This window comes from Diorhabda sublineata, chromosome 2, assembly GCF_026230105.1.
Source record: "Diorhabda sublineata isolate icDioSubl1.1 chromosome 2, icDioSubl1.1, whole genome shotgun sequence".
Taxonomy (NCBI): domain Eukaryota; kingdom Metazoa; phylum Arthropoda; class Insecta; order Coleoptera; family Chrysomelidae; genus Diorhabda; species Diorhabda sublineata.
Window position 1 is genome coordinate 20,227,758 of NC_079475.1, and position 12,557 is coordinate 20,240,314.

General features: G+C 32.0%; 1 protein-coding gene across 2 annotated transcripts in view; it reads right to left on the reverse strand.

The window, feature by feature from the left end:
- The window catches only part of LOC130452713 (monocarboxylate transporter 2-like), a 377,455-nt gene that overhangs the window by 183,601 nt on the left and 181,297 nt on the right, over positions 1-12,557 (reverse strand). For both annotated transcript variants that reach the window (XM_056792128.1, XM_056792127.1), the window contains one exon: positions 6,382-6,616. In XM_056792128.1, coding sequence (XP_056648106.1) covers positions 6,382-6,616 — 235 coding nt within the window. The remainder of the gene's footprint in view (positions 1-6,381; positions 6,617-12,557) is intronic.

A 12,557-nucleotide genomic window follows, 5' to 3' on the forward strand; every position in this document is an offset into this window, starting at 1 on the left:
TAAATGACCCTTAACCACCACGTAAATTCAGAATTTTGTTACTGCACGAGATTCGAATACACCTATTGTAAAAAAATACGACAAATTCGAACAACTAAGTATACGAATAAGTTGAATAATCTATGAAATTTCCCTTCACATGATATGAAGATGTAGTACCACTTTGAGAAAAATAAAACAACAGCATAATATTTTTGGAAGCTTATAACTAGCAAGATCTATTGAATGTATCGACCTAAGTGAAAACGTTGTCAACACTCGTGTCGGGTATTGCTGCCTTAGTCGAGAGCGCTGAAGACCCTACGTATAGTAGATAATACAACGTGCACATTTTACTACGGTGAGGACTAAACCTCTATCCAGATTCTCTCGAAGAGTGGGAAACCACGGAGCTCCAGAGGAAGAAATAAAAAATAAAAATCTTTGGCAGCTACACCCATTCGACATCCTGAGGAGATTGGGATTAATAGATTAGCTGTAAAACTAAGTATCCTCACTGCCAAAGTAAGAAAATGAGATACAATAGATTTTTTTGATTGCAGTGTACATGACACCCTTATACACACAAGTACAGAGTGAGTTTTATGTTATACTCTCGGTATTATGGTGGTATTTACATTGTTGTCAGGTCTTCTTTTATTCCGGAAAATAATGAACTTCGTTATTTCAAATGGATCACCCTGTATAATCATCGCTTTTCGAAATCCTTATTATTTTTCATCTAATGTTCCCTATACATAAATGCCATAGTTTCGGAGTTACAGCTACCGAAATCTTGAGTACTAGACAAATATATCTAGAAAAATTTATGTGATAATAAATTCCATCCATACAAAGTAACATTGGTTCAAGAGTTGTCAGATGACGATTTTGATAGACGTGAAGATTTTGCAGACCTAATGATGGAAAACGATTAAAATTTTTTTAATAATGTTATGTTTCACAATGAGGCCACTTTTGTATAAATGGAAAGGTAAATCAGCCTAATTGTTGATACCGGTCACGTAGCAATCGTCGTTGGATGTGGGAATCCCACATCCAATATCCCGAAAAACTGAATGTATGGGTCGGAATAATAGTCGACGAAATAATTGGTCCGTTTTTCATTTCTAGATCCAATACAATATTTGGCTACAACAAGATGGCGCTTTACCTCACTATACGTGTGTGAGGCAATACCTAAATAATGTGTTTCTCAGAAGATGGATTGGAAGGCGTGGTTTTATCGAATGGCCCCCGCGATCACCCGACATGAATCATTTAGACTATTTCCTATGGCGTCACATAAAAAACGTCGTTTATAAAACAAAACTTGCCGATATCCTGGAATTAACAGGTAGGATTACCACAAAGATAAAAAGAATTGAGAAGTTAAGGATGCTGCAGACTGAATTGCAAAGTTGTGAAATTCGCATGGCTTGTTGTATTGAAGTAAATAGACAACATTTTGAGCATCTGCTGTAATTACCTTCACTGTATGTTTTCTAAAATTCGTAAGTTTTCTACTTCATAAATGTGGATATACTTCTAACATGATACAAACATTTAAAGATTTGTCTTCAGTTGTTGTGGATTTTCAGCACCATGATTTGGATAAATGTTTTACTGCAACAGTTTCGTTGAACTATTTACTTACTTACTGAAATTAGATCTTGTTACGATATTTGTATTAGAACATGAATTATTAAAGAATATTCAATTTAAACGACATTATGGCATTTAGGTATAGAGAATATTACATGAAAAATAATCAGTATTTCTTAAGGATTTCTAAAAATACAAAATATATAGTGTGATCAATTTAAAATAACAAAGTTCATTACTTTTCCAGAAAAATCTGACAACAATACAGATAACACCATAATTGTGGCCGTATTACAAGACCCTTGCGCATCAAAATTTATAAAAAATGTACAACCCCTTTCTGGGATAATTGAGGCGTTGGTGATATTACTTCACCCAGCTTTTCGGCAATAGTATGGTTAGGATTTATTTATGGAAATTCTTCATGGTAGTAGCAGATTTTCAGTATTACCTTTTTGTCTTTCATGCTTTTTCTGTGTGACTTCTCAGCAGCTATTAAACCAACCACCAACCACTAGACTCTAGCTAAGAACTAAAACAACTCGGCATTTTTCACATAAGTTTCCTTATTCTATAGCGTGAAACCAAATGTGTAATGATTATTGTCTTTGGCTATTAGCTAATTTCCCTTCTCTCCCCGTACTCCATTGGGGCCAAAAAGTGTTGATAATCAATCACAGTTTTTCCATCCACTTGATATTTTATGTATATTCTGATACCTTCATTCTATAATGAAATTTTCCTAATAGGATCATGTTATTGACCCTCTGCCACATTTTATAAATCAATAATTGGAAACTCATTCCAGATATTTTGATAAAATACTGTCAAAATTACGAAACTATGGTGCAAAAGCTTTCTCAAAAGCAATGTGTTCCATTTATATAATCAAATACGGTACTAATGTATGTAACCCATCATTTGAATTTTATAAAATTTCACATTAATCTGATCTCTCCTGATAGGACAATCGGTATTTAGATATTTGCGTAAAAAAAATATTCTAGAGAAGCTGCTCGTGAATTTTATTCATGAACTAGCTTCTCAAGTTCAAGAAATTTTAATATTTTTTGTAGATATATATTACAGTTGAAGTAGATAACAGAATGCGGAACATTTCAATTTACTGCAGAGCTTTTATCGTTTCACATTGTTCTACGGAGTTCGCTTAACCAACCACTTCAAAGTTCATCACATAAAATTCGAAAGCAAAGTTTTGTTGTACTTTCATTATAGTGATAATTCAATTTGATTATCATTTCTCTCAGAAGTTCTTCCAGATAAAATTTTAAATAAATCCAATTTCCGAATATCTGTTGTGTTCCTCACACTATTTTTAATTTCAGATCGTCTTTTAATCCTATAAGCTGATATTTAATCTGCCACTATATTAATTGGTACCAAGAGCATGAAGCGGTAATTGGAATTTGATGTTATATAGTTGTGTGTACATTTTCAATATAAACATATTCACTTTCTCTTCCAAAATCAACACCAAGCTTCTTGATAATTTATACTTCAACATTCTATTTCACATTGCTGTATAACCACATAGTAACAAAATTTGTTGATTGAATTAATAACTCAAATCCAGTCTTGAACGAACACGTAGTTGCCTCTGCCATGTATTTTTATGGTTAAATTAACAACGGAAATTGAAATTTCATTACATGTTTACATAATATTTGTTGTTACAAGTACGATTATAAAGTCCTACGAAGTACTTGTAGGCTTTAGTTTAAATTCATGATTATTCATGTGAACTTGAAATAAATATCAGTTAGTTAAGAGTGCGCGTTGTCTACCAAAATAACAAAAATCTTGCCAGAATGAAACACTCTTCTTCATAATCTAAATTAAGACCAAGATGCTACAAAAATATTAATACACTCCTCCCAATACAAATCATAACACCATTTACAAAATTTTTGATGCACAAAATTAGTGAACGATTTTAGAAACGCTGTTTTAACAATATTGAAGGAAGAGAGAATTACATAGTTATTGTAGTTCATTTCTTTATAATAGATTAGCTATTAACCGCGGCTTCGCTCGGCATTGAAGCCATAAAATATGTATCAGAGATCATTACAATAGAAATGAACCAATACCATAACTAATTTTATGCTTGACTGGAATTATCAATATATAAAAGTTGCTACGAACAATGAAGTTTTAATAACTTCATTGAAATGCAACAACAAACACTAGAAAGCTAGAGCTAGATAGATAAATAATTTTTTTTATCTTTTGTGGAAATAATTTTTTTCATGAATCCAAGAATATGTGTACAAAGTTTCATGACGATCGGTTGAGTAGTTTTCACGTGAAACAAACTAAGTTTCACATTTATAATATTATAGTATAAGAAAAATTGGATTAAGCCCGAAATTGAATTGGGCGCTTCTGATTTTTTAGATTCTAAGAGGTTTACAGTTACTGAATAAGCCTAGCAGCTCTTAATGAAATTACGGGCATGAGCATTCGAAATTTTGGAACTTGTAACTCAAGTCAAAATTTTGAAACACAAATAACTCGAAAGCTGAGAGGAGTTCGGAAAAAATTGACCAAACAAAAAATTTTGAACCCAAAATTTTCTAAAAAAAACGTCGCAGGTCATTTTTTCGCTGGAACCACTATTTCCAAGTAAATCTCTTTCGACGCCGAAGCCAATTTACGTTCCAGAGGCACATAGAAACTGCTCGAACTCTTGGAAAACTACTTCATTTCCAAAAATTAAAATGCATCACGATCGTTAAGATCTCTGTTGTCTACTGAAAAATCCTCGAACCTGTCAATTTCTAATTAGGATTTTGTTTTATTTTGAATTTACCTCCTACCCTAGACAGCTAGCTCCTCAGATTTTTTAAATATCAAAGTGGTTCGTGCGATACTTCGATGGAAAGGGTTTGAAAACCACAGTTAACAAATGTATTACATTTTGCTTTAATCTCAAATATTTCTTTGTTAATAACAATTTATTGGTTTAAGATTCACCATTTGTGAATGACAGGTCAAAATGAAGTTTAGCTTTAATTCTGGAAACTTGATCTAACAAAAATTATTTAATTTTCATCATTTAACGCTGTACCGTTTCATTTTTTCCGACTAAATAATTTTGTATTTTTACAACACACCCTGGCTAGAACACTTTCCTAATTGGTGTATATTGTTGGTGTTGTTAATAATATTGACAAAAGCTAATTGTGTTTAACAATTACAATTTGATGATTTTTTTATCCACAACAATAAAAATGGTACACCCTCACGGTTTAGCAATTTTAATATTTAGTGTAGCGGCCCGTAACTACCATGAAGCTATGAAAATATTCAAGGAGAGTTTTTCAGATCGCCAAATTGATCTGCATCACTACGTATACACTACTTGCCACAAAATTTGATACTGGTTCGCTCGAAAACAAGATACGAGATGAAAAACAAAGGGGATGTTTTGTCTTAATTTCTAATAAATCCATGCAGTTCAAGTAGAAATGTTGCTAAAGCATCTAAAGTAAGTCATATAACCGTTTTCAACATTTTAAGAAAACAAAAAGTTCATTCAAATAAAGTGAACACGGCACACGAATTGATAGGTGTTCCATTCCATGGTGATCCAGATCAACGGCTTCAATAGTGTGGAACTATGGATAATAAGATTCACTAGATTAAAATTACTAAGACATATTTGTTTCTCCAATGAAGCTAAATTATATTTAAATGGTTATGTACTTCCAAAAAACGTCAGATATTGGTCTGACCAAAACCTTCGACTGTTTAAGTGTCATACTCAATTAAATGTTTTGCAGTTATACTAGGAGAATATATTATGTAGACGAGAGGTTCAATGGAAGAAGTCCATCTTAACCTGTTACAGATACAAATTGTTCGTTCAAACAATGATGTAGTTGGCGAATTCACTCAGGATATTATTTTTCTGTGGGATTTAGCTCCATCTCATTACGCTGATTTCGAAATTATTAAATAATTTTTATCTGAGAACATGGATTGGATGTCGTAGATGGGTACTAAGATCACCAAATGGAACTCCTCTAGATTTTCACCTATAGGGTTAACTCCAAAGTGTATGTGAGACACTTGCTAAATGTCGTTTATAGTATTGGAAGAATGTTGTAGAAATGATATTCGGACCATACAAAAGGTTAGGAAGGACACGAAAGAAATGATTTATTTTTAGTAGATCAAGTTTTCTCTAGGATAATTTGTCTAGTCCCTTTAATTTCGAAGAATTAATGTGATATATCATTTTTTATTAATTTTTATCAACCAATTGTTCCATCCAAAATTTAAAAATGATACATTTCTGGTGTTCAAACTCTTTTCAACGAAATATGGCACGACTCTCCTTATTATAAAACATTTGAAGGGATAGCTGTCAAAGATAGGAGATAAAAGGGTGACAATTTTAGTGGTTTTTTGTTATAAATCACCTCGATTGAAATAAAAATTAAAAGATCTGAGGATTTTCAATTTTTAGTGATCCAATTATAATCAGATCATAATTCAGCACATCTTACGTATATCTCTTCATTTTTATGTTCAGAATGCCAAATCTTCTATTTATTAATATTATTAATCATATATTTATATTATATATTATATATATATATATATATATATATATATATATATATATATATATATATATATGTATATATATATATATATATGTATATATATATATATATATTAATTATATATTAATTACATTCAGTTATATTGCAAATTATATTCTTTTAAATCGCATTTATCAAAATAAAAGTATATTTTAGTACTTACCTTTGTAAGTATAACTACTAAGAGAAGTTGTTCTAGTTGGAAGCGATGCTAGTCGGCCTCTACAATGCGGACATGGATCATTGATAACCTGCTCAGTTCGTGCCCAGCGAGTTGCTACCGGTGGGGGTAGAGGAGGAGGTGGTGGTGAAGGGCTTGCCGAAGGACTAGACCAACTTGGTCCATCCATCACTTGATTTAGATGATTGTTGCTGTTATTCCCTTTCAATAACGCCATCTGGAAAAATATTCAACACCCCACATCAGAAAGTAATAAAAGTACGTATAAAACATTTTAAATATTTAATATCAACATATCTCTAGTAACACAATAATATATCTTTTCTTTTATAACTTCTTGAGCTCGTAGGTTGATTTCCCATTTTACATCTCTTTTATTTTATTTTCTTAACGTGTAACTCTTCAACATTATCAGAAGAATTGAAACTAAAATTCTATCTTTTTCATGGTAGTTTGTATTGATTTTAGGTCTCTTTCCTATGAAAATCAGATTAATTGTGGCCCAAAATCATAAAATTTTGAGTTACTCTGGAAAATTAAGGATTTAAAGGAACAGAAAATCAGATATTTGTCAAATATTCAAAAATAATTATTATTTTTCATTTATTGGATATTTTAGTGTGTGTAACATTACTGTAACATTGAGTTAAACCAAAAGAAAATCTACTTATGTAGTATGGATAAATATAAAACAATGATTTTGTTGATTGTAGCATAACGGTACTTCGCATTTCTCCCAAATTGTTTGAGATACACCAGTACATTTAAGAAACCTGAACCTAACCCTTTTCTCTACCAAAATCGGCCAGTGGCGAATTTGATCCTACCTTGCTGCTAATTCGGAGACATGTTGCGCTAATCCCTTGTGCTTTTTGATTTAAATCTCATCGATCCTAAGTCAAAAATCTGCTGAAAACAATTGTTCGTCGTTGCAGTTTTTTGTCTAACCTAACCAAAATTTTATGTCTTCCCATGAAACTGTCAATCCAATCTACACCTCCCATATGCCGATTATAATTTCCGACGATATGGGAGCGATCAATGTTAACCTTTTCATTGGCCTTATCGTAACGTCTGGGCCTTCGGGAATTCGCCAGAAAAAGATGACACCAGAGTTACAACTTTATTGTCGTTACATAAAACGTTTGACACATCAATTCCTTCCACATTTAACGGAAAATCCGCGTTTATTTTATTACTTCTTTGTCAGCGGGTAGTTTGCAATCTGGAATGAGATAGCGTTATACTGTCCCTAGAGAAGTTGAGTAATTATTAAAATAAAGTTGATAATTTCGATGTCTTGATGTACCTCGCGCCATTGACTACTATGTTTGAAGATGCTCCTAAATCTGGTTTATCGGAGAGTACAACATTTTGAGTTCCTGTTTGTAGGCAAAACTGGAGATACTACTTAGTACAAAAATCTTACATCTCAATTTGTATTTGTGTGTGTGATTTTTTTGAAATAAAAATCCTCAGATTACACGGAAATAACTGTCATAAATAAAAAGGAAGAAGAATATCTGAAAATACTGAGAACTATACTCGGACCACGTATTACAGGAGATGAAGAGAGGAGATTGAAGAAAAATTAAGAAATAGGAGAAGGAAGGAGAAAATATAATGAGGTGTGTGAAAGCACAAAGAATAAATTGGGCATGTCACATCATGAGAAGGGAACCTACAGAAATTGTGAGGGGGGTATGGTAGAGGCAGACCAAAAAATACCTGGTGGAACCAATTTGAAGAAGATATAAGAATTATAGAAATAAATGCCAAATTCAAAAACAAAAAATAATGGAGAAAGCTGATAAATGAAGCCAGAACCAACAAGAACTAATAACAAAAGAACATGGGGAGTAATCCACCCTAATAAAGGAATATGTAGGCGCACAAAGCGCTAGCCATAATCCAAGAGATTAAACGGTATGATGCTACTGGTTAAAGCTAGACAAAATATGAATTAAAATTCATGTTGAGGTTATTTCTAGCTTAGATTTAAGAGTGTCATTGATATGGTAGTAAATACTAATAATTTTATTCGATAATCGCCAATTAAGGGCATTTTTGGATGAACTCTCTGCAGAACAAGTTATGACATATTATGACGACCTAAGATAGCTGAGTAAACATAAAATGTTCAAATGTGAGGCTAGTGCATAACTTCGCAGCCTAAAAGTGACACATTATGGTACTTTCGTCTGCCGGTCAAGATGGGTCCTGAAAATGCGAACCGCGTGGGAATTCGAGGAAATAAAAATAAGGTACACACAAGATTCTTTTCTCTAAACGTTATTTGAGTTGTATCAGCTGCAAACCATTGCCAGACTTTTTTTCTGTATCCGGCAGACGTGAAAAAAGGTGATCGGAAAACTCACCTGAAAAATTATTTAAGGTACGCGCCCAGTTAGTGTATTTGTTTAGTTCTTACAGTTTGATATATACACTAATTTGCTCATTAAGCGGATTTTGGCAGGCTTTCCCAAATTAGAATAAAATTATCGCAATAAGATGAATGCTCGTCTATTCATAGAATTGTGATGCTTATTTTTTCAGCGTCCCACATTTGAAGCACCTTGACTCATTATTACCTATCTCAGAGCTGCACGCTTTCACGTTTGTGCACGATTCGTTTGTAATTGGCCACAAGCATTTGTCCACAATTTTTCAATATGCAGATAAATTTATAGCGAAACTTTTTCAATTAAAAGAAAAGTATTTATAATTTAGTGCTGTGACGACTTCTTAAAATGTATAATAATATGTCGAAATAGAAAAGAAGTAAATTTTCATTTCATTTACACATTTAAAATGGGTAATTGAATAGTGCTTAACAATCTAAAATTTTTAAATGCCACTGCAATTAAGATCTGTGAATGGCAAAAAAATTAGCAACCATCGCTATCGGAATCAGAATCGCTCTTTTGATCTGGCACATCGTTAACTTCTTCAGATTCAGGTAAGTTATACAACACAAATTAATTGTATTATTAGTACTTTAAACTTTATTCTTGAAAATATTTAAAGATATACCTGACGCTTCTTTAATCTCTGATATAATAACATTTTGTATATTCTTAGTCAATTGATATCTCCTTCAAACCAAACAAACTCCTAGTTGGAATTTACTTTTGTCCACCCACATTCTTTGGGTTTCATTTCAGTTGGAATTTTTTTTTCTGCATTTCCCCATACTGATGCAATGTAATGCTGCCACAGTTCACTTTCGCTTGGAGGATACATGTTAACATCGACGTTTTTAGAGCAAAGTTTTTAAAATTCATCGTCGATGGTTTCTATGTCAAATTTTTTGTTGAATATGGCTTCTATAGTGAAGTTTACATCAATCACGCTCTTTGGTTGTCCCTACATTATACATAGAAAATTTTGTATAACATAAAAATTTTATTTCAGTTGCCATATCAGCAAATGCTTTTTCAAATGCTCCCGATTTACATAAAATTATATATGGCTTCTTTTTTGCCTTGAAGGAAAAACAGGTATTAAAGTCACAACACGTAAATGCGTGAAACGCTGGAAGTGTTTTACTCAGGTTTTTCTTCTAAATCTTTATAAATTGCAGTTACATCAATGAGTTTCATGTTGGAAGAAAAGCCAAACAATATATTAACTTGCAGTTCCTCGTTTAGTTCACTCATATTTTCTAATAAAATGGTTGCTTTACGATCTGTATTGTAAACTGAGTGGAAAAATTTTGAATCAGCTTCTTCGTGTCGCGGTGATGTGAAGAAAAGATTAATTTGATGAATGACTTTTTGTTCCTTTGCTTTGAATTCGTGACATTCATTGCAATTCAAGAAAATTGTTTTATTTCCAAGGTATATAATTATTTCATCAAGTTTCAAATGTTCAATAATAAATTCAACTAAAGCGTCTGTCATTTTTACTTGCTAGTTATGACCTACAAATAAGATGAGAAAAAGAATTTTGCCTATGGCATTTTTCCTTATGGCATTTTTGAGTTGAGTTTTTCGACGACCCACTTTTACGTCTGCCAAGGACTCAGCTACTGTTCATGACTTAAGAAAGAAATAGAAAAAAGAATCTCGTGTGCCCATTATCTAATTTTTTAGGTGAGTTTACGATCAGCTTTTTTCACGTCTGCCAATAATTTGCCGCTATTTTTTTTATTTCCTCAAATTTCCACTAAATTCATGCGGCTCGCATTTTCAAACGGGACCGATCTGGTCCAATAGACGAAAGTTCCATAATGCGTCACCTTTAGGCCGCGAAGTTATGCACTAACCTTTCATGTACTTTATATCATCAATTTTTTATAGATAGCTCTTGGACTATTAGTACCTTGAATAGTGCGTTGGTTTGTTAGAAGAAGATACAGATACTTTTGAGTGTCATACTGGCTGCTAAACAAAGATTGCTTTTCCAAGACTTCATGCAAAATTAATGCATATATATATATATATATATATATATATATATATATATATAATTATTGATCTCAATTATCAAACATAAGATGCTTATTTTGTTAGTTTATTCAAGTTATCATCTTATTCAACTTATTATCTGGAAAAATGAAGGCCTATAAATCAAATTTTTAAAAATGTTTTCTTTTCGTTTATAGCAAAAGCTGCTATTTTCACTCTAAATATTTTTATAATATATAGATTTAATTTAATTCAAAACCGGTTGATTTGGATTTATTAGTTTCAATTTCAATCCAAATCTCCCTCAGCCTAGGCTATATTAGCCAAAACTACCTCATACTAACTGTCATGCAGTTCATTTCTAATACCCTGAATAAAAATTTCATAAAATAACAATATATGAAAATATGATTTCAAGTCCTGCATCTATTAACGATGTTTTGTATTTAACTTATATAATAATTGAAAAATAGTTCATAACTATCTGTTATTATCGCATAAAATTGCACACCAAAGCTTATTACAGCGTTAATAATCGCGAATTCCTCTTTATCTATTGTTTATCAAGAGCTTCCGCCGTAAACAGATTGGCTACACTCTCACATTTCAATACATATTCGCTCCTTGCTTGTAGGGTGCATATTTCTAAGGGAAAATAAATGTTTGTCTAACATAGTGGCTTTTGTCTCCGAGTTCTCATTAGATCATGGATAGTAGGCACATAATTTCCCTTTAAAGACGCGATACGGTAGGTTGACTGAACTCCCATTAATTCAACTGTAATAATCACAAACTACAAGGTATTTTAATAAGAGACTTTCATTTTAAGATGTATTTCGACACAGTTTTCGGTATTCCTGGGAGATGTTTCATTATTTTGTTCTTTGCTCCATTATAAATTCTGACGCTGATATATTTTTATTTTCTTCAAGTATCCTAATATTAATAACGCCTTTCTTCTTTCGACATTAACTACAGTCTCACAATTATCGATAAATTTGACCCTAGATATGTTAACAACGTTGTTGGAATGTTCATTTCCTTATGCATCATCAGTATACCATATTTTCATTTCTCTGTACCTCAAACTTCCTCACCCCGTTTATGATTTCATTCATTATGACATACAGAGGATTGAGCTAAGGTTATCTTCTTTCCGATTCTCATTGTCATAGCAGTTCTTCGAATATACTTATTATAATCTGATGAATTTCAATGTTTCAATAGGGTTATGCATCATTTGAGTAAGATTAATAAGTGGATGTCTCATCAAACTCTATGGCTTTGGGTTATTTGATGGAAGATTAATATGACATCTCTTGCACTCCTGCTGTTTCTAATTTCTATTCGGTCTTCACAAATTTGTTTTTTCTCCTTATGAAAAATTAGTATCAATATGCTGTCTTTTTATTTCGAAAGATATATTCTCAACTTCCGGTATTTTGTTAACGAGAATGTGTAATATTTTATATCTTCGTCACTCAATCTATGTCTTCTTTCAGTTTATCATATGATTTCATTCATTATGATGTTATAGAGGTTGGGACAATCTATCTAGAACAATTAAAATCTTCACAGTATTTCAACGTATAGTTTATCTTCATCTTTCAATTGGTCATTCAATTCCTATGACACATCGTATAAATTGCTTATGGGTGGCATTTTTTATTGCAATTTCCCACCAGGTATTCGGTAACTTTTATTTTATTTTTTAATTTTGTTGTATTCGTGTCCGATTCATTATAAACA